General features: G+C 49.6%; 1 protein-coding gene across 5 annotated transcripts; it reads right to left on the bottom strand.

Annotated features, from left to right (window-relative positions):
* Positions 1-9,396: 9,396 nt before the first annotated feature.
* LOC109749747 (dual specificity protein phosphatase 1B) lies at positions 9,397-13,450 on the bottom strand. 5 transcript variants are annotated; one of them, XR_002229742.4, is made up of 6 exons: positions 13,156-13,450; positions 12,553-12,688; positions 12,080-12,200; positions 11,220-11,365; positions 9,756-9,879; positions 9,397-9,610 (listed from the first exon to the last, which is right to left on the bottom strand). XR_002229742.4 is itself a non-coding variant. In XM_020308703.4 (6 exons), the coding sequence occupies exons 1-5, from the start codon at positions 13,309-13,311 to the stop codon at positions 9,845-9,847; spliced, it is 594 nt and encodes a 197-aa protein (XP_020164292.1). In that variant the 5' UTR covers positions 13,312-13,450; the 3' UTR covers positions 9,397-9,696; positions 9,839-9,844. The 5 variants fall into 5 exon arrangements, 3 of the variants coding, with proteins under 3 accessions (XP_020164292.1, XP_020164291.1, XP_020164293.1); XM_020308703.4 differs by having other exon boundaries at positions 9,397-9,696; positions 9,839-9,879; XR_002229743.3 differs by having other exon boundaries at positions 9,397-9,879; positions 11,220-11,460; positions 12,093-12,200.
* Between the last annotated feature and the right edge of the window lie 12,855 nt (positions 13,451-26,305).

Here is a 26,305-nt window from a genome sequence, read left to right as displayed (position 1 = left end):
TAGGCGGTGTTGTACTCGCGCTGCGTGAACTCCATCTTGCGCTGCGCGGCGGCGAGCTCGGTAGCCTCAGCAAGCAAGCACAATAGCGGGTCTCCTCGAGCTCGGCCGCGGCGGTAGCCAGATTGGCACCAGGCGTGATGGGGGTACGCAGGTTCTGCACCGCCGTGTGCAGGGGGTTGGACTGGCCAGCCCGGGCTGCATCCGCAGCAGCAGCCGCCGCAGCCGCTCCCTTGCTGCGGCCGGACACTTGGCTGGAGCCGGTAGTGAGCACCTCCACGCAGACGCAGAGGTCGTCGACATCGTTGGAGACACCGCTGCCGCCGGATGGCAGCGGGTCGAAGAAGGTGAGCACCTCGCTAGGGTACTCATCGGGGGTGAGCGTGACGAAGACGCGCAACTCCCCGAAGGGAACGACGGAGCCGCCTGCAGGGCACGCAGCGTCTGCGTCAAGCGATGCGCCGTACTAGCGCAGCCAGACGCTCCAGGCATGCCGATCAAGCCGTGCGATATGTGCTCGAGGGAGTGTAGGGTCTCGTTCAGAACGTGACTCCGGACGACGCCTCGTGAAGCCCCACGGTGGGCGCCAGCTGTCGTGGTATTCTCACGGAAGATGCCATTGGATTGCTTATCGAAGGGGGTTAGGGCCAGAGAGCATCGATGGGTTCCGGAGTTGAGATTGGGCACGAGCAAGCGGAGACACACGACGTACCTAGGTTCGAGGCCCCGTAGGGGAGGTAACACCCCTAGTCCTGCCGGATCGACTATGAGGATCACAGGGTTACAATGGTGCTCCTGGAGCTGTCCGGGTGGAGGAGGAAGAGGGAGCCAGCTCTCCTTCTTGCCTCCCATGAGTGTGTGGGTGTGTGTAGAATGAGCTGACCCCTCTCTGGGGGGCTCCTGGGAGGTCGTATATGTTGGAGACAAGAGTTTTGGCAATGCTTCATGATGTATTGATCGGTGCATAGCGCACGTATATATGGAGTACAAGGTGGGCCACAACCTCAACTATACAAAGACTAGGAGGTGGGCCAGGCTATACAATATACATGCACAAACCATATATTCAACACCCCCCTCCCCGCAGTCGAAGCGTCGCCGGAGACGCAAAGACTGGACCTGAACTCCTCGAAAACAGAAGTAGGCAGTCCTTTCATCATGACGTCGGCGAACTGCTGCGCCGTCGGGACGTGGAGGACCCGGATGCACCCAAGAGCCACCTGCTCACGAACGAAGTGTATATCGAGCTCAGTATGATTCGTTCGACGATGATGGACCGGGTTGGCGGAGAGGTAGACGGCGGAGACGTTGTTGCAGTAGACGAGCGTGGCCTTGTGAACATCACAAAGCAACTCCTGAAGCAGCTGACGGAGCCAAGAGCATTCAGCAACAGCGTTAGCCACTGCTCGATACTCAGCCTCGGCACTCGAGCGGGACACAGTGGGCTGTCGCTTGGAGGACCAAGAGATCAGGGGCGGCCCAAGGTAGACACAGTACCCCGAGGTGGAGCGCCGTGTGTCCGGGCAGCCGGCCCAGTCCGCATCAGAATAGGCGACGAAGTCGGTGGAGGCGGAGGCCGTCAGCGTAAGTCCCAAAGACTGGGTGACGCGTATGTATCGGAGAATACGCTTCACCAGAGTCCATTGGAGTCGCGCGGAGCATGCATGTGGAGACAGACCTGCTGAACAGCATACTGCAAGTCGGGGCGCGTCAGGGTCAGGTACTGCAAAGCACCCACAATGGAGCGGTAGAAGGCCGCATTAGATGCAGGCGAACCCTCCAAAGCGGAAACCTTGGCCTTGGTGTCGACGGGCGTAGGAGCGGGCTTGCAGTTAAGCATGCCAGCTCGATCGAGAAGCTCATGGGCGTAGCGCTGCTGGTGCAGGAAGAACCCATCTGGCCGTCGAACCACCTCAATGCCAAGGAAGTAATGCAGGGGACCCAAGTCCTTCAGAGCAAACTCATCGCGAAGACGAGCAGTGAGCCGCTGGAGGAGCGCGACAATGGATGCCGTCAGAATGATGTCATCGACGTACAGCAGCAAGTAGGCCGTGTCAACTCCGTGATGATACACAAAGAGGGACGCATCAGAGCGAGTCGATGTAAATCCGAGCGTCTGCAGGAAGGCGGTGATGCGCTGGTACCAGGCCCAAGGTGCCTGCTTCAACCCGTAAAGAGAACAGGAGAGCAAACACACATGATCTAGATGCGTGGCATCGACGAAGCCGGTGGGCTGGTCACAGAACACCTGCTCAGCGAGGTGACCATGCAAGAAGGCGTTGGACACATCCAACTGATGCACAGGCCAAGCGCGAGACACGGCTAGCTGGAGCACGGCGCGGATCGTGCCCGGTTTAACAACCGGGGCAAATGTGTCGGTGAAGTCCACGCCCGCGCGTTGTCGAAAGCCCCGAACCACCCAGCGAGCTTTATAGCGCTCGAGAGTACCGTCCGGACAAGTCTTGTGCCGAAAGACCCACTTGCCCGTGATGATGTTGGCACGGGGCGGCCGAGGGACGAGCTGCCAGGTATGGTTCCGCTGGAGCGCGTCGAACTCTTCCTGCATTGCAGCGAGCCAATGAGGATCCCGAAGGGCGGCTCGAGCTGGCGATGGGAGAGGGGACGGCTCAGAGATGGAAGCAGCGAGAAGGTACGCATCGCTGGGGTACCGTGTGCTCGGGCGGAGGGTGCCAGCCCGAGAGCGAGTCATCGGACGGGGCAGCGGGTCCGGAGCGGAGACGGGTGATGACGAGGAAGAGCCCGCCTCCTCCGAGGCCGTGGGCGAGGCCGCCGCGGGCGAGGCCGCCGGCGAGGCGACGGGTGAGGCCGCCGCGGGCGAGGCGGCGGGCGAGGCCGACGGCGTGGTCGGGGACGTCAAGGGCATCACGGGCGCCGAGGAAGGTGCAGCCCTCAGGGCAGCCAACCGGGGAGAAACTCGACCCGTGGCGCGGGGGGCACCCTCAAAGCCAGGAGGCGGCCCAAGAGAAGCACGTGGGCGGCCGTCACCGGGAGCGGGCAAAGCCGTAACATCCGAAGGTACCTGCTGAAACGAAAAAACATCTCATCAAAGTAAACATGTCGTGAAGTGATCACCCGATGTGAGATAGGATCATAGCAGCGGTAGCCTTTGGTGTTGGGGGGATAGCCGAGAAAGATGCAGGCCACAGACCGAGGTGCGAGCTTGTGAGGGGTAATGGAAGCGATGCTGGGGTAGCACAGGCAACCGAAAATACGGAGCTCAACATAGGAAGGTGGCGTGCCAAACAAGAGGTGATGAGGTGCAAAGTTCCCGCGAGTGCGACAAGGACGAATGTTGATGAGTAGTGATGCGGTGGCGAGCGCGTCGGGCCAAAAACGTGGTGGCACGTTGGCGTGAAAGAGGAGGGTGCGAACGCAGTCGTTAAGAGTGCGAAGCACGCGCTCAGCGCGGCCGTTTTGTTGCGAAGTGTACGGGCAAGTGAGACGAAAGATCGTGCCGTGTGTGGCGAGAAGGTTGCGGATCGCAAGGTTATCAAACTCCTTCCCGTTGTCTGTTTGCAACACATGAATGGGACGTCCAAACTGCGTGGAGACATAGGAGTAGAAAGCGGTGAGAGTGGAAACAGAGTCCGACTTGCGCCGCAACGGGAAGGTCCACACATAGTGCGAAAAATCATCAAGTATGACAAGATAATAAAGATAGCCCATGTTACTTGCAACAGGAGAGGTCCAAACATCACTATGAATTAACTCAAACGGGTATGATGCGACATGCGAGGAATTGCTAAAAGGAAGACGAACATGTTTGCCGAGACGACAAGCATGACAAGTGTGATCGTCGATCTTATTACACGTGAATGAAAAACTCCGAAGAATATGATGAAGGGTGGCGGTGTTGGGATGACCGAGACGGGCGTGCCAAAGGTCCACTCCGGCGGAAAGCGCCATGGGTGCAGCAGCAGAGGAAGTGGATGAGTGGACCGGGTAGAGCTCGTCGGGGCTGTCACATCGGTGGAGCACCATCCGGGTACGGGCATCCTTAACAGAAAAGCCAAACATGTCAAATTCAACGGTAACATGATTTTCACGTGTAAGAGAACGAATGGAAACAAGATTTTTAATGATGTCAGGAGAGACAAGTACGTTAGAAAGATATAACGACATGGAGTTAGAAGGAAAAGCAGCATGGCCGACATGATTAATAGGCATGGAAGAACCGTCACCCACGGTAATGCGAGCAGCGGTGTGAACGGGGTGAGCGGCAAGAAGGTTACCGGGGTTGGCGACCATGTGAGCCGTGGCTCCGGTGTCCATATACCAGTCGCCACCGCCAGTGTACTGCTGCGGCGTGGGGGCGGTGTGGAGGGCCGCTAGGAGCGCGGGGTCCCAAGGTGCCGGCGGAAGAGCCGGGGCGGACGGCGCCGGCTGAGGCGGTGGCGCCACGAACCCACCGGCCGAGGGCAGCCCGTAGGCCGCGGAGGGGCCGTAGAGCGGCACGGGCGGGTACGGCTGAGGGGCCGCATGAAGCGCCTGATGAGCGGCCGGGCGGGCGCCGAAGAGGCCCGGAACGGGGGCACGCGATATAGGCATGGAGTACGCGTGCACAACCCCGGTCCAGGGGTTCTGGCCGGCCTGCCAGGGCGCCGGTGGGAGCTGCTAGCTGGTGGTGGTGGCACGGCGCCCCGCCGGGCGCAGCCGGCTGCTGCTGCTGTTGCGGCTTGCGGCCCCCGCGGCAATGCTGCTGCTGCTCGGCAGGGGGCCGGCGGCTGCTGCGGGTACGGGAACCCGGGCGGCGGCGGCGCTGGGAAGGGACCCGGGACGGGCCTCGGCGGGGCGGTGGGCGGCGCACCGCCGCGGGTACCGGCGGTGAGGGCGGTGTGGGTGGCCCGGGTGCGTGACATCCGCATCCTCCGCTCCTCCAACTTCAGATACACAACGATCTTCGGGAACGTCGGGTTGGTGATGAGGGGGATGTTGGAGGCGGCGTTCCCGAAATCGTCGTTCAGGCCGGCGATGAGGGTGCTGAGGAGGAGCTCGTCGGAGACCTTCTCACCAAGATCACGGAGCTCGTCAACAAGCTTCTTGAGGCGCATGCAGTAATCATCAACAGACGTGTCGAGCTGCTGGCACCCAAAAAACTCGCCGTGCAAGAAAACCTTGCGTTGGAGCACGTTGTCGGTGAAGAGGCCGTTGAGCTTGGTCCAAACGGCGTGAGCATCATCGTCGGCGGAGACCACCGTGTGGAAGAGGTCCTTCGAGATGGTGGTGTAGAACCAACGGATGAGAGTGGCATCGATGGACATCCACTCCTCATCGTCCTCCATGAAGCGGGAGTCCACGGAGCCATCGATGTGATCCCGGATGTTGTACTCCCGGAACACGAGGGCGAATTACGTCTTCCATGCATAGTACGTGGAGGTGAGGTGGTCGAGGACGACGGGAACCCGGGCGAGGATGTTGAGGTCGCGAATGACAACGGGATCGGGACCTTCGAACGGGTTGGTGCGGCGGTTGGGGGTGGTGTCGGAGGAGCCGGGGAAGGCCATGGGGGGATGGGGTTGGCGGCGTCTCACGGGGAAGCGGCGCGGCCGAGGGGTGGAGGCGCGGTCGGGTGGCGGCGCGGTAGGGTGGAGGCGGAAGCGGGGGCGGCGGCGCACACGGGGGCGGCGGTCAAGGCGGCGTGGGATCGCGGCGGCGACGGCGGCGGGTGGTGGCGGCGGCGGCGGTGGGTGGCGGCGGCGGGGATGGGGATCGCGGCGGCGGCGGCACACGGGTTAGGGTTAGGATCTTAGGTATGATACCATGTTGGAGACAAGAGTTTTGGCAATGCTTCACGATGTATTGATCGGTGCATAGCGCACGTATATATGGAGTACAAGGTGGGCCACAACCTCAACTATACAAAGACTAGGAGGTGGGGCAGGCTATACAATATACATGCACAAACCATATATTCAACAGTATAGACTGGCCTCCCAAGTTACAAGTGATAAAATAAGGGGGGCAGGGCCCAGTTGTCATCGTATCTAGCCTGCAGTGGGACCTGCCGGCTACACGTCACGGTAGCTCGTCATCCTCTACGTCACAGAGTGGGTGGCACTATGCGCCCACTGTGCCACGTCATGCTGACGCCAGTTGCCCCGGTCAATGGTACTGCAGACACTGTGGCACGCTCTCGTTAGAGCATCTCCAGCCGCGCCACCAACAGGACCTCCCCAGGCATTTTTGCCGCGCCGGCGCCCAAAAATCGGCCCAGTCGCGCCCCCAGGAGCCCGTTTTTCGCCGGTTTGGGCCGAAACTGGCGCCGACGGACCCAGGCCGAACCCGGCGCGCTGGGGGGCGCCCGAGGGCGCCGGGGCGAGACGTTTTGGCGCGGAAGTGGATGGGCCCGCCGAGTCAGCGGCACGCCGCTTCGTCGCCCTCATCGCCTCGGTTCCCGGGGGAATCAATGCGAAGGCTGCCGCGCTGCCACGCCGGTCAGCCTCCATTGATGCCTCACGGGCGGCGCAGTGAACGCGCAGCGACGCGCGTCCAGCCACGCGTCGCCCGGCATGCAGCCCGCCGCCGCCCAGCGAAGGCTATAAAAGGCGACCTCCTCGCCGGTGGATGCCACAGCTCTCATTTCCCCCCTCTCCGGCGTAGTAAGCAGCACTCTCCCCTCTTCCCGCCGACAAGAAAGATGGCCGAGAGGTACCCAGCCGACGGCGTGGTAGCAAACGGCTTCGGTCGCCGCCACCTCCAAGAGGCGGAGGCGCGGCTGCTGTACGAGGCGGAGTACCCGACGCCCCCGGACATGCGGGTGCCGGGGACGTGGAGGCTGAGCGCCGGTGGCGTGCCGGTGCCACCGGTGCCCGAAGGGGTGGCGCACCGCACCGAGATCGCCCGCATTCGCTCGTCCATGACGGAGGAGCAGCGGAACGAGCCGCGCTACGCCGCCGACAGCCACCACCTTTGGACGATGTATTTCGAGCGCCGCCGCGAGGAGCTGCTCGCGTCCACCAATGGCGTCATCCCGCGGGGCCGCCACAACGCCGACGGGCGGCGCGAGTGGTGGGGCATTCCGGGCCGCACCCTCGAGGCCGTCCTCGACCACGTCGAGACCGGCAACACGTCGCGCCTCGAGTACCCGCCGCGGCCGTCCTTCTCTCACCGCCGCAGTAGCTCCTGGACGCCGCGGCGGATGGAGCTGGGGTCCTCGTCGTCGTCGAGCTCCGGCTCGCCGACCACGCTCTGCCCCGTCAAACCCGAGCCGGAGGAGACACCGCTCCGGCGCTGCACCCGCAGCGGCGCCCTCGTCATCAACGAGGCCGTCCGATCCTCCCCGCGCGGATCCTACCGCCTGGTCCGGCCGAAGCTGGAGCCGGGGCTGCTCCCGGTAAAGCCGGAGCACGTCGAGATGGCGGCCCCCGACGACGAGTCCGCCCTCAAGTGGGCGAAGAAGGACTACGTCCGGGAGTAGGTACGCCGCCAGCGCCGGGCGCACAAGGAGCTCCAGGCCCGTCGCCGCGATCGCGAGGAAGGCTGCGTCATCGTCCTCGACAGCGACGATGAGGGCGAGGCCGGGTCGTCTAGCGCACCACCGCGCCTCGGCGACCCGGGCCAGGGCTGCAGCAGGGACGACGCCGGCCCAAGCCAGCCGCGACGACGACGACGACGACGACGGCGGCAGCGACTACACCCGCTTCTACAGGCTCCTCGACATGTATACGACGGCGACGGCGATGGCGGCTAGGCGTAGTTTAGGCGTTGTTAAGGCGTAGTTTGCATGTGTTTTGTGTTTTTTTTACAAATTTCAATGAAATTTCGCCAAGTTTGTGCAAAAAACGCCGAGTTTAAGTATATTTGGTACGGACGTCGCCGAACCCGGGGCGACCTGTGGGCCGACGACTGGGAGCTAGGTCGCTCCCAGGGGCCAATCTAGCGCCGGCGGACCCCCAGGCGGCTCTTTTTCAGTGCCCTGGGGGGCCGAACGGCTGGAGATGCTCTTAGTCAGCGATACCGCGCACACTGTCGCCATGCTCTCCCCGATGCGGGAGCGGTGCTCTCCCTGACGTGGGAGCGGTCTTGTCATACAGCGGGGTGGGACGGGTGCTGACCCCGCCGGCCGCCGGCTGCAGCCAACCGGCCCACGCGTGGGGCCGTGCCTAGCCGGCCCTCGGCAAGGAAGTCGGCTGGAGTGCCAGCCGGACTAAGAGCAACTCTAGCAGACCCCGCAAAAACTTGAACCGCAAAACGCGTTTGCAGTTTCACGAAGATCGCGTTTGCGGGTCGAAAACTAGCGCGGCCGAACAAATGCTGTAAAACAAACTGTAACACTAGAATAAAGAGCTCCTTCCTTCAGTCCGGCCGTTGCCGCCCCTTCCTCCAGCCGGCCGCGCCCAACCCCGTCGGCCGCGCCCCGTCACCCGCAGGCCATGCCCCGTCGCCCGTCGGCCGCGCCCCATCGCCCATCGGTCACGCCCCGTCCCTGCCGGTCGCGCCCCATCACCGCGCCGGTCGCGCCCAGCCTCGCCGGCCATGCCCCGTCGCCTCCGTCATCCGCGCCCAGCCTTGCCGGCCACACCCCGTCGCCTCCGTCGTCCGCACCTTGCTCTATTGCCAGGCGAGCCGTGCCCCTTTGCCTGCCACGTCGGGAGGATTCCGACGGCCAGGCTGAGGTCATGGGAGGCCACGACGATGTCGAGCTTGTCCAATTCGAACCGGCGGCGATCGATTGCGGCGTCTAGCAGCCTTTTTCGATGTGCGATGATGAATTCCGGCGAGTTTAGGGCGGATTCCGGCAAACTCCGCGGCGGCGTGTTTGCTCCGACGAGGTTTGACCGGTATACGGGGCCCCCTATATTCGGCCTTCCAACCTCCAAAGATAAGGGTTTCGGGTGTGCATTTGCGGTGGCCCTTAAAAAATTTACGGGTTAGACTACTTTTACGGTTTCTGTTCTGGACACTTTTTTCGCCCAAAACTGTAAAACGCAAAATTTTTACGAGTTTGACCACTTATGTGGGGTCTGTTAGAGATGCTCTAAGGGGTGTCGGCCGCCCTGATGTTTCGAAAAAGGGTCTTGTGCTCCCGAGCCTACCCGGATGTTTCGAAAAAGGGTCTTGTGCTCCCGAGCCTACCCGGGGTCTTCCCCCCCGACACACACACACGTAATGAAAAGGCAGTGCTCTTACCGGTTGCTAAAGAGACATGATTCCTAAACAAATTAAATACAACATCACTAAGATGCAACATCTAATGCGTTGGTATGCCTGTCTCTAATTTTGTTTGTACAATCCGATATGAAAACGTCCAAAATAGCGTCAACCGAGCCAGACATTTGTAGTCTTCCTTGCATGCATAGCATCATGGCCGCGAAGTCAAAAAACTACCATGTACCAGGAGCGTGATCAGTAATAACAGAATAAACATAGACAACCACGAACACCGAACAGAAGCTAATTCATACGCTTGCACAAGCACCATACCATTTTTATTCAAAGATCATACATATACATCTTTCATTTCAGAAGGCGGCTGCTGCTGCTGCTGCTGAAGATCATTGAGCATCAAAATGGAACAGATCTTTTACCACAGTCAACAGGAAAATTCCCCGTGATTCAAACAGGCCCTAAATGAAGAGGGCAAAGGTATCATCTGCATTACAGGGAACATTTATTACAGGGGAGACTGCTGTATCATCTGCATTCTTGTAGCGCTGATTCCTTGGGCTAAAAATTACCCTAGAACATCACAGAATCAATTAGGGGAATGAGCATAATAAGATGGCCGGAACTCATACCGGTTGCAACGGCCCTGTTTGATTTCTGGAGGTGATAACATGCAGTAAGGAAGCTATTGATAGCGGGTTCTTGATATTTACACCTGTAGTTAGTTAGATTGCAACGTTCTTTGTCCCTGCTCCACTGCACACCGATAGAAGTTTGGCATGTAAGATTACTCCGTCTGTGGTTAGGCCTATGATAAACTAAGAACTGGACATGAACTAAAAGATGACGAGTGAAAACTTAGTGAATACGATTAATACAATTGAGTCATGGTACCAATGACATCTAATACTTGGATCCATGCACAACAACAAAGCCTTTCAGTCCCAAACAAGTTGGGGTAGGCTAGAACTGAAACCCATAAGGTCTCGAAACTTAGTCATGGTTCTGGCACGTGGATAGCTAACTTCCACACTTCCCTGCACATGGCTAGTTCTTTGGTGATATTCCAGCCCCCTTCAGGTCTCTCATTACAGACTTCCCATGGATCCATGCATCTCACCAAAAAACGTGTTTGTTAAGCGTCAGAGGTAGTAACTGACAGTGACTAAGGTTGAGAGTTAAGGAAGAAGAGATGTGTATACAAAAAACGGAAACTCTAACATTAGCAAACTTAACAAGGGGTCTCTCTTTACGGACTTCCCATGGATCCATGCATCTCACCAAAAGACTTGTTTATTAAGCGTCAGAGATAGTAACTGACAGTGACTAAGGCTGAGAGTTAAGGAAGAAGAGATGTGTATACAAAAAACGGAAACTCTAACATTAGCAAACTTAACAAGGTTCCAGTATGCTTTTCTTCAAGCCATGTTGCTAGGAAAATGTTGTGTCAACAAGCAAAATAGCATACTTCCTGACAAAATAAATATCTCAAGGCAGTAACGGGAAAATAGTACCCCCTCCGTCCCAACATGCCAAATATCTTCAGGCAGTAATGGGAAAATAGTACTGAACCTACTTCTATGCTGCCAAAGTTTGGTTTAGCAACAAAAGGAGAGTTTAATCAGCTTATATGTGCAGCCTTGCTTGCAACTGTCCTACTCCTTAATCAGGCTGGTTCAGGGAAAAACATTACAGCAAACATCTTTCCACAGAAAATATAGCTTCACTATAAGCAATTATACACGGAGAAAACATTTAGAAACCCATTAAAGGCTGGCTGGCTATGTGGGGATTATTTAGGTCCAGTAGTTACATATTGGCAAGGACTTGCTACAGTTTCCCTTGCAATTCAAAGGATTTAGTATATCCCTTCAGGTCGAAACAAGCCCTAAAGATTTGAATATACACTTGCAGTCAAATCATAGGTTAGGATCAAATGAAATAGACACAAGAAGCTATGAAGGAATTGACACCCGTAATACTAAGTTGCTGTTACTTGGAAAACTAGGTTATTGATATGAAAAGAAGCAGGACATATGTTATACAAATGAAACTTACAAAATGTCGTCATAAAACAAGAGATATTTGTATTTTACCTTGCAGAGACTTCTCAAAGTTCACCAGCTGGGATATAAAGCCCGCATTGGGTGCTATTTGAGGTCGTTTGCTTCTAACTAGTGACATGGCACTTTGCAGGCTCATCTGATGCTTCTTCATAAGATATGCAAGAATAACTGTGACACTGGAAATTTAGATAAAGATCACCTCAGAACTAATTTGTCTCGATAATGTGCTTCACATTTCGGTCACAAAGCCAAAATATTATCCATGACACATCTACAGATACAGAAATATGTGATTTTATATAACAAAATATTGCTCTAAATTTTAAATGGCACCACACAATACTACATACCAATTTATTATAATGATGACTGAGAAAGCTGTTTCAGTTATTAAATAGGAAAAAGGGCTATCAATCAGGAAATAACCGATTCAGGATTATGTGACCGACTAATCATTCAACGGCATTAAGAAACACGCTGTTATACTTCCCATAACAGATTCTCGTTACATGCTAAGTGGATGCGTCGATTCACATGTAAATATGTACATTTATACTAAATCCAAATAAGAACAATTTTATCATATATGCATATTATTAATTTTCCGTTTTGACAATGAAACATCATCATGCTCATGTCACTGGTATATCACATCATGTTTTCATCTGTATTTGTTCCACTAAAAGTATAGCCTTCCACTTTAGAATATATTGGCAAAGAAAACAAATTTTGAATTAAGGCTATCGCCTTGGCACGGCACTCTAAAATGCATGTTTCGTTGGGCCAGCAAGAAGACTTTGACTAGGTAGGTAGGGGTGGCTGATAATATAACAATATTGAACGCATTCCAAAATAATTGACATTAAACAACTCGTAGGAAACAACTTTACCTCCGCGACCGACCTGCAAAGCAGTGAACCAGCACATTGCCACCAGTGCAGATACCCTCATCTATGAAAGTAAAGCATTCACCGAAATGCTTTCCCAAATCAGTGTCTGGGCTGTCAAGTACTGTGTCAATAAAGAAAGTATGTTTTTAGTTCTGCATGGAACTTTGGATGACAAAAGAAAATTGCTCAGGTAGACACAATCAGTAAAGGCTAAGAAACATGTCAAAAAGAAGTAAAGGCTAAAAAACCACTAATACAAAGTAAAGATTTAGATGTTCCAATCTAAGTTTGTTATCAGAATACGAATTCTCTAAACCAGAACTGATACACATCAATTTTAAATATAACGAAGATGGTAAAAAGTTGGCTAACATGTCTACCAAACATATCAGGAATGTCAGGATCTTGGGATTATAAAGGTCATAGGCCAATATCTTAGCTGGAAACACAGGTAAAAATTAGGAGAGCGGTACCCTCGATCTTCTTGTACGTAAATTCTGCTGGAAAAGCGGGATTCAATGATCTGGCAACAACCAAGATGTGGGTGATGTTCAAGCTCTTCAGAGCCTCGTTATTCAGTGCTGCTCCAACAGAACCCAGGTAGAGGCCCTTCAAGTGATAGAATCAAGATGTCAATCAAAGTAATTCAACTGCTTCACATAATCCTTTTATTTCATAAAGTGCAAGTACGTTATCACCTGATACACCTGTTGTAAAACGTACTCCTACATGTCAGCATGAATTATGGCTAGTTTTCTATACGCCATACAAATGCTAAAGTTAAGATCAACCGGAGAATTCTCCACCTTCCATTGAACAGAAAAGGACCCTCGTTCTTCTACGGCCAATAACATTCCAAGAAGTTAGCAACATCTAATGGTAAAAGCTACAACACAAATTCCAGTTCCACAAATAATGGATCGCACGATCTAGATCGACGAATCCTAGTGAATCTGCATCACGAAACCCCAGCCATGCTCCAAACATTGGATGCCGCAATTACATCACTAAATCGCATCAGGTAATCCTATTAGGCGGGAAACGGTGGTGGAAGAGAGGTCGTGGAGCCATCAGACCTGGTCGACGAGGCAGGGGGTGTTGTCGGCCTTGCGGTACCTCGCGGCGCACAAGCCCTGCATCAGCGCCATGAGCACTCTGGTCTGGTGCTGCTCGTAATCGTCCATCTCCTGCTCGTCCCTCCCCGCCGATTGCCCCGCCTCCGGCACCGACATCGTCAGGGGCTCTTCCCTCCCTCGTCCTGACTCCCAACGAATCCGGATGGGGAAAATGGTGAGGATATTTCTCTTTCCTTTCTTTCTTTAGTATAAATATAAAAAAATGTACCCACGGTCAGTAAAACTTATGGCTCATACTAATTTTGTCACTGGACTTTAATACCGGAATCAGGGTGTTTAAATTGCCCTTAATGATCACTAATCATGCTTATCCATTGCCCTTACGAATTTTTTTCAATTTGAGATTGCTTTTAGCACGCTTGCCCGTACGACTGCAACAAGGGTATAAATATTCTAGTCAGTTAGCCGCGATTTAACTGACTGTATTACTATTAACTAGCAAAATAGTCTGTGTGTTGCAACGGAGAGAAAATAACACACATTCTTAACATAGGCTTCATCCTGGATGGACTCGAGGATAGCCTGCTGCTCCGCCATCTCGTCCGCTTGGGCGACGGCGAATTCCGCCTCCGCCTGCTCCATGTTGAAGCCCGGAGCCGGTGCCAGCTCATGCTCCGGCTGCTCCGCGTCCTCGTCGTCCTCCATCGGAGCCGGCTACTGCTCCTCTCCATCCTCCTCCTTCGCCTGCTCCTCCTCCTCCTCCTCCTCTGGCTCTGGCCTGAGCATGACGCAGGTGGTTATCTTCTTCCAAACCAAAGGGAACCCGAAGAGTGTGGGGAGAGCGTCGGAGCGGGAGAGAGGAGGTGGACGGGCTCGGGCTGGCGGCGCGGAAAGGAGGAGGTGGATGGGCTAGGGTTGGGGGACGTCGGTCGGCTTAAATAGCCGGATTTGGCCTCGGGCGATGAGCTAGACAGGTGCCACGCGGCGTTCAACCCCCCCCCCCCCCCCACCGGAGGAGACGTCCGTCGGAACGCCGGGTTTCCGGGCGATTCCGCGTGAGACCCGGACATCAGTCCGACGTGGCAGACGCGCCCGGGTGCCCCATATCCGCCTATATTTGGGCTAGATATGAGGGGTGCCGTCAGCCCGGGTGTTTGATGCCCGTTTAAGGCGCCCGTCTGGATCGAAATTTGACCGGTTAGTGACTGGATGACTCACCCGGACGTTTGTGGCTGATTTGGGGCGTCCGGCTGTATATGCTCTTAGGACCTTAATAGGGTTTGATGTTCCTACAAAAGAACCCTGACAAGAACAAGCATACCCTCGAAGGCTCGTTCGAGCGAACGGCATCACTAGATAGTGTTCCCTCAAAAAAGAAACACCCACAGAAACGTTCAAGAATTTCCATGCTATAATAAATAGATTTGTCATGCTATAGCAGAGAGATTTGTCATGCTAAGAACAAAATTGTGATGATACAACAAAGAAAATTACCATGCATAAAAAATGTCAAGGATTTTGTCATGCTAAAGCAGAGAGAATTGACATGCATTCCAGAGATTCGTCATGTTGTAGCAGAAGGATTGTCGGGCTAACATGAGGAAGTTGCCCACATGTTTAGGAATTGCCATGCTAGGCAGAGCAGTTGTCGTGCATGCTTCTAGTAATGGCTATGTGCGGGTGCCATGCTACACACAGGTTCGCTCCCTCGGGAGGTGAATTGAAGCGAAAGATTGTGTCATTTCCTAGGAGGGTGTGTGGGAGCGAACAATGATGATGTAGGGTGGAAACCCTAAGGCCAATCTTTCACGAAATGGAAGGGATCCTACGAAGAACAGAAAAACACAAGGGGAAACACGAGGAGAAACACTCAAATCAACGGGAACGATCACACATGTGCTAGATCCATGAACATAAAGAGTGGTATAAGATCCAAACGCAACAAAGGACGATACAAGAGGTGGTAGTTCTTCTCCGTGAGGAGGTCTTGGGGTCTTCCCGTGAGGGTCTTGAATCCACTTCGAGGATCTTCTCCGTAGAGGTTGCGATCTCCGATGGAGAAGGTATCAAGTGGATGAGCAAAGCTCTATCTCTCAAATGAGCTAATCCTTTGCTAACCCTAAAACGTGAGGGAGGGGGAGTATATATAGTCTAGGGGGCGAAGGGATACATGGGCCTCAACCCTTTACTGTGCGCAGACAGGGGAGGCCGGATGTCCGGGGGCAGGAGGGCCGGATGTCCGGGGTGGCGCCGCTCGGTTCTGTGAAGAATGACGAATTTACAGGCGGGGGCCGGATGTCCGGGTCAGGTGATCGGGCCGGATGTCCGGGCCGGGGCCGGATGTCCGGGACCTGTAGCTTGACGGCTGGGCTGCTTCGGCTGATGTTCCAGGGGTCGGATGTCCGGGTCATGGGGACTTCTTCGGCTCCTTCCATGGGTTCTCTTCATCCATGGACTTGGGGACTTGTCCGTCTCCACATGCATTGCTACCTCTTGAGCACTGTGTTGGTTTTCCCTTGAAGAGGAAAGGGTGATGCAGTAAAGTAGTGTAAGTATTTCCCTCAGTTTTTGAGAACCAAGGTATCAATCCAGTAGGAGACCACGCTCAAGTCCCTCGTACCTACACAAACAAATAAGAACCTTGCAACCAACGTGATAAAGGGGTTGTCAATCCCTTCACGGCCACTTGCAAAAGTGAGATCTGATAGAGATGATAAGATAATATTTTTGGTATTTTTATGATAAAGACAAAAAAGTAAAGAAAGCAAAATAAACGGTAATAGAAATAGCTTGTTGACGGGAGATTAATATGATGGAAAATAGACTCGGGGGCCATAGGTTTCACTAGTGGCTTCTCTCAAGAGCATAAGTATTACGGTGGGTGAACAAATTACTGTCGAGCAATTGATAGAAAAGTGCATAATTATGAGAATATCTAGGCATGATCATGTATATAGGCATCACGTCCGTGACAAGTAGACCGACTCCTGCCTGCATCTACTACTATTACTCCACACATCGACCGCTATCCAGCATGCATCTAGAGTATTAAGTTCATAAGAACAGAGTAACGCTTTAAGCAAGATGACATGATGTAGAGGGATAAACTCATGCAATATGATATAAACCCCATCTTTTTATCCTCGATGGCAACAATACAATACGTGTCGTTTCCCCTACTATCACTGGGATCGAGCACCGCATGATTGAACCCAAAGCTAAGCACTTCTCCCATTGCAAGAAAGATCAATCTAGTAGGCCAAACCAAACTGATAATTCGAAGAGACTTGCAAAGATAACCAATCATACATAAAAGAATTCAGAGAAGATTCAAATATTGTTCATAGATAATCTTGATCATAAACCCACAATTCATCGGATCTCGACAAACACACCGCAAAAGAAGATTACATCGAATAGATCTTCAAGAGAATCAAGGAGAACTTTGTATTGAGATCCAAAGAGAGAGAAGAAGCCATTTAGCTAATAATTATGGGCCCGAAGGTCTGAGGTAAACTACTCACACATCATCGGAGAGGCTATGGTGTTGATGTAGAAGCCCTCCGTGATCGATGCCCCCTCCGGCGGAGCGCCGGAAAAGGCCCCAAGATGGGATCTCACGGGTACAGAAGGTTGCGGCGGTGGAATTAGGTTTTCGTGGTGCTCTTCGATGGTTTGGGGGTACGTAGGTATATATAGGAGGAAGAAGTAGGTCGGTGGAGCCACGAGAGGCCCACGAGGGTGGAGGGCGCGCCCAGGGGGGTAGGCGCGCCCCCCTGCCTCATGGCCTCCTCGTTGATTGCTTGACATCCACTCCAAGTCCTCTGGATCACGTTTGTTCAGAAAATCACGTTCCCGAAGGTTTCATCCATTTGGACTCCGTTTGATATTCCTTTCCTTCGAAACACTGAAATAGGCAAAAAAATAGCAATTTGGGCTGGGCCTCCGGTTAATAGGTTAGTCCCAAAAATAATATAAAAGTGTATAAATAAGCCCATTGAACATCCAAAACAGAATATATAATAGCATGGAGCAATCAAAAATTAGAGATACATTGGAGACATATCATGCATCTTCGAGGGGGTCTTCTTGGTACCTGATCATTGATACGTCTCCAACGTATCTATAATTTTTTATTGTTCCATGCTATTATATTATTTGTTTTGGATGTTTTATATGCATTAATATGCTATTTTATATTATTTTTTGGACTAACCTATTAACCTAGAGCCCGATGCCGGTTTCTGTTTTTCCTTGTTTTGAGTTTTACAGAAAAGGAATATCAAACGGAGTCCAAACGAGCTGAAAATTTACGGTGATTTTTTATGGACCAGAAGAGACCCACTGGGGCATCGGAGATGGACCAGAGGAGTGCCGAGGAAACCACAAGGGTGGAGGCCCCCCCTAGGGTGCGCCCCCTGCCTTGCCGCTGCCTTGTGGACCCCCCTGACGTGAAACCAACGCCAAAAATTCCTATAAATCCAGAAACCTCCAGAAAGAAACCTAGACCGGGAGTTCCGCCGCCGCAAGCGTCTGTAGCCACGAAAAACTAATCAGGAGCCCGTTCCGGCACCCTACCGGAGGGGAAACCATCACCGGTGGCCATCTTCATCATCCCGATAGTCTCCATGACGAGGAGGGAGTAGTTCACCCTCAGGGCTGAGGGTATGTACCAGTAGCTATGTGTTTGATCTCTCTCTCTCTCTCTCATGTTCTTGATTTGGCACGATCTTGATGTACCGCGAGCTTTGTTATTATAGTTGGATCATATGGTGTTTCTCCCCCTCTACCTTCTTGTGATGAATTGAGTTTTACCTTTGAGGTTTCACTATTATCGGATCGATTACTTTTATTGATTTGAGAACACTTGATGTATTTCTTGCGTGGGATACTCGTGGTGACAATGGGGTGTTCTATTGATTCACTTGATGTATGTTTTGGCACTCAACTCGCGGATTCCCGAGGTGACATTGGGGTAATCTATACATAGGGGTTGATACATGTTTTCATCCTTGTTTGTCCGGTAGAAATCTTGGGGCACTCTTTGAGGTTCTTTGTGTTGGATTGAATATTGTGAATCTAAAGTTGTTTGATGCATATCATATAATTGACCCACGGGTACTTGTGGTGACATTGGAGTATCTAGGTGACATTAGGGTTGATTGATGTGTATCATATGGTGTTATTTTACTACGAACTCTAGGGCTGTTTGTGACACTTAGAGGAATAGCTCAATGGATTGATCGGAAAGAATAACTTTGAGGTGGTTTCGTGCCCTACAAGCAATTTCATCTTATGTTCTCCGCGATAGGAACTTTGGATGACTCTTTGTCGCACGTTGAGGGATTTCCATATGATTCAATTATGTTATCATTGTTGAGAGAACTTGCACTAGTGAAAGTATGAACCCTAGGCCTTGCTTCAAAGCATTGCAATACCATTTTTGCTCACTTTTGTTACTAGTTACCTTGCTGTTTTTATATTTTAGATTACAAAAACCTATATCTACTATCCATATTACACTTGTATCACCATCTCTTCGCCGAACTAGTGCACCTATACAATTTACTATTGTATTGGGTGTGTTGGGGACACAGGAGACTCTTTGTTATTTGGTTGCAGGGTTGTTTGAGAGAGACCATCTTCATCCTACGCCTCCCACGGATTGATAAACCTTAGGTCATCCACTTGAGGGAAATTTGCTCCTGTCCTACAAAACTCTGCGCTTGGAGGCCCAACACGCGTCTACAAGAAGAAGGTTGCGTAGGAAACATCAATCATGCACAACATTTTGTACTTTGGTAGTAGCCATGTCTTGAGTGGGTCATATGGAATATCACTAAGGAGAGATGTCAGCTCAGTCTCGAGAGCTCTAGCTCGTGCTCGTGTCATCGGTCCTTTTGGTACTTGGTGAGACGATGGTAGGTCCATGGGGATTACCATAGGATGCTCCGCATCATCTCCCCCCCCCTTGGGAAAGATCCGACCTCGGGTCGGAAGCCTCATCACCATGGTAGGGAAAAAGATCCTTGACATTGAATATGTCACTCACAGAGTACTTGTCACGTGGGATGTCGATCTTGTAGGTGTTGTTGTAGTAGCGTTCGAGCACCCCGAAGGGTCCGTTGGCTTGAGGTTGTAGCTTGGACTTGCGTTCATTGGGGAAGCGTTCCTTGCGAAGGTGTAGCCATACAAGATCTCTGATGTTGAATAGCATGGGTTGCTTGTTGATGTTGAGCTTGGTCGCAAGTCGTTGTACTTGGCGCTCGACGGCGTGCCTTGTATCTTCATGCATCTTCTTGAGGTAGGCCACTCGTGCACTTGCGTCCTGTTGATGCGCCCTTGTAGTGGTAGAGGTAGAATGTCCAATGGAGACAACGGGTTGAAACCGTAGACGACCTCGACGGGGGACTTGCCGGTAGTAGAGTGTCTTGCGCGGTTGTAGGCGTACTCGGCGATGGGTAGGCACTCCTCCCACTCCTTGATGTTCTTCTTGATCAACGCGCGAAGGAGAGTGGAGAGCGTCCGGTTCTTGATCTCTGTTTGGCCATCGGTTTGGGGATGGTATGCCGAAGAGAACAAGAGCTTGATTCCGAGCTTGGCGCATATGGTCTTCGAAAAGTAGCTTAGGAAGTTGACGCCGCGGTCCAAGACAATCGTTTTGGGCACTCCATGTAGACGCAATATTTCCCTACAAAAGAGATTTGCAACATGTGAAGCATCGTCTATCTTGTTGCATGGTGTAAAATGTGCCATCTTAGAGAATTGGTCCACAACAACAAACACGGAATCTTTGCCATTCTTAGTTCTAGGAAAACCAAGCACAAAGTCCATACTAATACCTTCCCATGGGTGATACAGAATAGGAAGTGGCATATAGAGACCATGGGGGTTAAGGAGCCATATTCCAATCATGTGAGCAGACTTCTTCGATAAGCAAGCAGCTGTTCGCGTAGGCCCGGATACAGAGGAAAGGGAGAGCCGGCCAAATGACTACCGAATCATCGGTCTACTCTACCTCAATTCACCATTTCGAACTTTATACAGAAGGTTTTTTTCCTTTAGACTTAGCTTTGTGACATGTAGAGCATTGGTTGGTGAAGCGTGAGACGCCGCGGAACATTTTGGGCCAAAATTAGTTCTTGGAGAGCGTGGTAAATATCTTGTCGCATCCAAAGTGTCCCATAGGTCCTCCTCCATGAGCCTCTTGCAGAAGTAACAAACGAAGAGAAGACTCGGGGATACATAGTTTGTTAGCTCTCATAAGATAATCATTTTTTATGTAATAACGTTCCCAAGATGTATGCGTCAAATATTTGGCATATGGAATAGCAAAAGTAGGATCATGCGCATACAAGTCTTTTATGTGCTCAAAGCCAATGACATTCAATTCTAGTTGGGTAATAAGCATGCATCTACGGGAAAGCGCATCCGCCACAACATTCTCTTTACCTTTGATATACTTGATGACATAAGGAAAAGACTCAATGAATTCACTCCACTTAGCATGAAGCTTGTTCAACTTAGTTTGGCCCTTAAGATACTTAAGTGTTTCATGATCTGTGTGAAGAATGAACTCATGAGGATGGAGATAATGCTCCCAAACATGCAAGACTCTCACTAAAGCATAAAGCTCTTTTGTCATAGATGGGGTAGTTAAGTTGCGCTCCGGAAAGTTTTTCACTAAAGTAAGCTATGGGGCGCTTCTCTTGCATCAACACACCTCCTATGTCGTAACCGCTAGCATCGCAATGTATTTCAAATGGTTTATCAAAGTTGGGTAATGCAAGAAAAGGGGCATGCGTAAGCAAATTCTTAAGTTCATTGAATGCGGTATCTTGAGATGGTCCCCAAACAAATGGTTCATTTTTCTTACTCAGGGCATGTAAAAGGTAAAGCGATGGTGCTAAAATTCTTCACAAATCGATGATAAAATCCGGCTAAGCCAAGAAAACTATGCACTTGTTGCAAGTTTGTTGGTTGATGCCAAGTTTTAACAGCTTCAATCTTAGATTCATCAACATGAACACCCTTAGAAGATACAACGCCCAAGAAAACAAGCTTATCAACACCAAAAAGGCATTTTTCCATATTAACATAAAGGCACTCTTTTCTAAGAGTTTGCAAAACGGTTCTAAGATGGGTGACATGATTTTTGAGAGATTTGCTAAATACAAGAATATCGTCAAAGTAGACCACAACAAATACGCCAATGTATGGGCGAAGAATAAAATGCATCACATGCATAAAGGTGTCGGGTGCTTCGGATAAACCCATTGGCATGACCAATGATACGTCTCCGTCGTATCTACTTTTCCAAACACTTTTGCCCTTGTTTTGGACTCTAACTTGCATGATTTGAATGGAACTAACCCGGACTGACGCTGTTTTCAGCAGACTTTCCATGGTGTTATTTATGTGCAGAAACAAAAGTTCTCGGAATGACCTGAAACTCCACGGAACGTCTATTTGGAAATAATAAAAAATCCTTGCAAAAGATGAAGACCAGGGGGCCCACACCCTAGCCACGAGGGTGGGGGGCGCGCCCCCTACCTCGTGGGCCCCCTGGAGCTCCTCCGACCTCAACTCCAACTCTATATATTTGCTTTCGGGGAGAAAAAAAATCAAGGAGAAGGATTCATCGCGTTTTACGATACGGAGCCACCGCCAAGCCCTAAAACCTCTCGGGAGGGCTGATCTGGAGTCCGTTCGGGGCTCCGGAGAGGGGGATTCGTCGCCATCGTCATCATCAACCATCCTGCACACCAATTTCATGATGCTCGCCGCCGTGCGTGAGTAATTCCATCGTAGGCTTGCTGGACGGTGATGGGTTGGATGAGATCTATCATGTAATCGAGTTAGTTTTGTTAGGGTTTGATCCCTAGTATCCACTATGTTCTGAGATTGATGTTGCTATGACTTTGCTATGCTTAATGCTTGTCACTAGGGCCTGAGTGCCATGATTTCATATCTGAACCTATTATGTTTTCATGAATATATGTGAGTTCTTGATCCTATCTTGCAAGTCTATAGTCACCTACTATGTGTTATGATCCGGCAACCCCGAAGTGACAATAATCGGGACCACTCCCGGTGATGACCATAGTTTGAGGAGTTCATGTATTCACTATGTGCTAATGCTTTGTTCCGGTACTCTATTAAAAGGAGGCCTGAACATCCCTTAGTTTCCATTAGGACCCCGCTGCCACGGGAGGGTAGGACAAAGATGTCATGCAAGTTCTTTTCCATAAGCACGTATGACTATATTCGGAATACATGCCTACATTACATTGATGAATTGGAGCTAGTTCTGTGTCACCCTATGTTATGATTGTTACATGATGAACCACATCCGGCATAATTCTCCATCACCGATCCAATGCCTACGAGCTTTTCACATATTATTCTTCGCTTATTTACTTTTCCGTTGCTACTGTTACAATCACTACAAAACACCAAAAATATTACTTCTGCTACCGTTACTTTTGTTACCGTTACCACTACTATCATATTACTTTGCTACTAAATACTTTGCTGCAGATACTAAGTTATCCAGGTGTGGTTGAATTGACAACTCAACTTCTAATACTTGAGAATATTCTTTGGCTCCCCTTGTGTCGAATCAATAAATTTGGGTTGAATACTCTACCCTCGAAAACTGTTGCGATCCCCTATACTTGTGGGTTATCAAGACTATTTTCTGGCGCCGTTGCCGGGGAGCATAGCTCTATTCTTTGAGTCACTTGGGATTTATATCTGCTGGTCACTATGAAGAACTTGAAAGACGCTAAGACAACAATTTATCCCTCAACTACGAGGGGAGGTAAGGAACTGCCATCTAGCTCTGCACTTGATTCACCTTCTGTTTTGAGTAAGCTTGTGACACCTAAACCTGCTTCTGCTATTCGTTCTGATATGTCGCATGTTATTGATGATGCCACTTCTGCTATGCATGATACTTATGATGAAACTACTTCTATGCTTGATACTACTATGCCACTTGGTGAATTTCTTGATGAACAAATTGCTAGGGCTAGAGAGAAAGAAAATATTGAAACTGATAATATTGATGAAAGTGATGATGAAGACTTGCCTGTTATTCCTGAGGGTTATGTTTTTGATAGAGAAGCTACTTTAGCTATTTTAGCTTGCAAAGATAGACATGAACTCAAGAGGTTATTAGCTAAATGGAAGCAGCAATCTCTTTAATGATAGAATGAAACCTGACCCTGCTTTTGCTACTTCACCTATCTGTGTTACTGATAATGATTATGAATTCTCTGTTGATCCTGAATAATTACTTTGGTTGAATCTGATCCTTTTCATGGCTATGAATCTGAAACTGTTGTGGCACATCTTACTAAATTAAATGATATAGCCACCCTGTTCACTAATGATGACAGATCTCTCTATCTTTATATCCTTAAAATATTTCCGTTCTCATTAAAGGGTGATGCTAAAATATGGTTTAATTCTCTTGATCCTGGTTGTGTGCGTAGTCCCCAGGATATGATTTACTACTTCTCTGCTAAATATTTCCCAGCTCATAAGAAACAAGCTGCTTTGATGGAAATATACAATTTTGTGCAAATTGAAGAAGAGAGTCTCCCACAAGCTTGGGGGAGGCTTCTCAAGTTACTTAATGCTTTGCCTGATCATCCTCTTAAGAAAAATGAAATACTTGATATCTTTTATAATGGACTAACCGATGCTTCCAGAGATTACCTGGATAGTTGTGCTGGTTCTGTTTTCAGGGAAAGAACACCGGATGAAGCTGAAATTTTATTGAATAATATGTTGACAAATGAAAATAATTGGACACTTCCTGAGCCAGCTCCTGAGCTAATTCCTGAGCCTATTCCTAAACCAACTCCGAAGAAGAGAGGTGTTCTATTTCTCAGTCCTGAAGATATGCAAGAGGCAAAGAAATCTATGAAAGAAAAAGGTATAAAAGCTGAAGATGTTAAGAATTTACGTCCTATTGAAGAAATACATGGTCTTAATTTACCGCCTGTTGAAGAAACATATGATCTTAATCCATTACCCATTGAAGAAACTCATGGTCTTGATAACCCGACACAGGTAGTAAAGGTAAATTCTCTCTATAGATTTGATGAAGGTGATATTCCTCACTATAAGTCTGCTAGACAATGCTTAGAAGAGTTTGATAATTTTATTGTCAAACAAGAAAACTTCAATGCTTATTTTGGTAGACAATTGAAATACAATTCCGATACGCTTGAACACTTGAGTAATTACATGGCTAATGTTAAAGGTGAACTTAAACTCATTAGCAAACATGCTTCTATGGTTACCACTCAAGTAGAACAAGTACTTAAAGGTCAAAATGATTTGCTCAATGAAATGAATAGTAAGAAAAATGATTATGCTGTTAGAGTGGCTACTAGATCTGGTAAAATGACTCAGGAACCTTTGTATCCTGAAGGCCACCCTAAGAGAATTGAGCAGGATTCTCAGAGAAATAATATTGATGCACCTAGTCCTTCTAAAAGGAAGAAAAAGAAAAATGATAGGACTTTGTATGCTTCTAGTGAACCTATTGCTGAACCATTTGAGAATCCAAATGATATTTCTATCTCTGATGTTGAAACACAATCTGGTAATGAACATGAACCTAGTGAAAATGTTAATGATGATGTTCATGATGATGCTCAACCTAGTAATGACAATGATGTAGAAATTGAACCTGCTGTTCATCTTGATAACCCACAATCAAAGAATCAACGTTATGATAAGAGAGATTTTGTTGCTAGGAAACATGGTAAAGAAAGAGAACCATGGGTTCAGAAACCCATGCCTTTTCCTCCCAAACCATCCAAGAAAAAGGATGATGAGGATTTTGAGCGCTTTGCTGAAATGATTAGACCTATCTTTTTGCGTATGCGATTAACTGATATGATCAAAATGAATCCTTATGCTAAGTATATGAAAGATATTGTTACAAATAAAAGAAAGATACTGGAAGCTGAGATTTCCACCATGCTTGCTAATTATACTTTTAAGGGTGGAATACCTAAGAAACTTGGAGATCCAGGAGTACCCACTATACCATGCTCCATTAAAAGAAACTATGTTAAAACCGCTTTATGTAATCTTGGAGCCGGTGTTAGTGTTATGCCTTTCTATTTATATCGTAGACCTGATTTGAATAAGTTGACACCTACTGAAATATCTTTGCAAACGGCCGATAAATCAACTGCTATACCTGTCGGTATTTGTGAGGATGTGCCTGTTGTGGTTGCAAACGTTACTATTTTAACGGACTTTGTTATTCTTGATATTCCCGAGGACGATAGTATTCTATTATTCTTGGAAGACCCTTTTTGAATACTGCAGGGGCTGTTATTGATTGCAACAAAGGCAATGCCACTTTTCATGTTAATGGTAATGAGCATACGGTACACTTTCCGAGGAAACAACCTCAAGTCCACAGTATCAACTCTATTGGAAAAATTCCATCGATTATTTTTGGAGGTTTTGAATTTCCTCTTCCTACTATCAAGAAGAAATATGATATTCTTATTATTGGGGATGTGCATATCCCCGTTGAGGTAACATAGTGTTATTCGAAATTTCTCCGGTTTCATGTTATTCAGAATGAGTTTGTTAACAAGACTTGATCAACCTTGTTAGTGGATTCCTTTTGATGAGCATGAGATGGATGAAACTAGAAGGCACAACCTTCTGTACCCTCCTTCTACTTTCTGTTATTTAGTTGAAATAAAGTAAAAATAGTATTTTTTTGTCTGTTTTCCTGATTTATCCGTGCAATATAAAAATACCCCGAAAATAAAAGTTCTCCAAATGCCCTGAAAATGGAATATGATTTTTTCTGGAATATTTGAGAATATCTGGCACTGAGAACACAGTAGGAGGGGAAAGCACCTGGCCACGAGGGTGGAGGGCGTGCCCTACCCCCTGGGCGCGCCCCCTGCCTCGTGGGCCCACGGTGACTCCCCTCCAGTTATTCCTGCACCCACACACTTCTTCTTCCTCCCACAAACACCAATATCCAGCTCAAGCACGAGTTCTAGCTCATTTTGCTGCGATTTTCGATCTCCTTGCTCAAAGCACCTCTCACAAAACTGCTTGGGGAGATTGTTCCTTGGTATGTGACTCCTCCATTGGT

Source organism: Aegilops tauschii, chromosome 3, assembly GCF_002575655.3.
Source record: "Aegilops tauschii subsp. strangulata cultivar AL8/78 chromosome 3, Aet v6.0, whole genome shotgun sequence".
Taxonomy (NCBI): Eukaryota; Viridiplantae; Streptophyta; class Magnoliopsida; order Poales; family Poaceae; genus Aegilops; species Aegilops tauschii.
The sequence above is the reverse complement of the archived record's forward strand: the minus strand, read 5'-3'. Positions and strand labels throughout refer to the sequence as shown.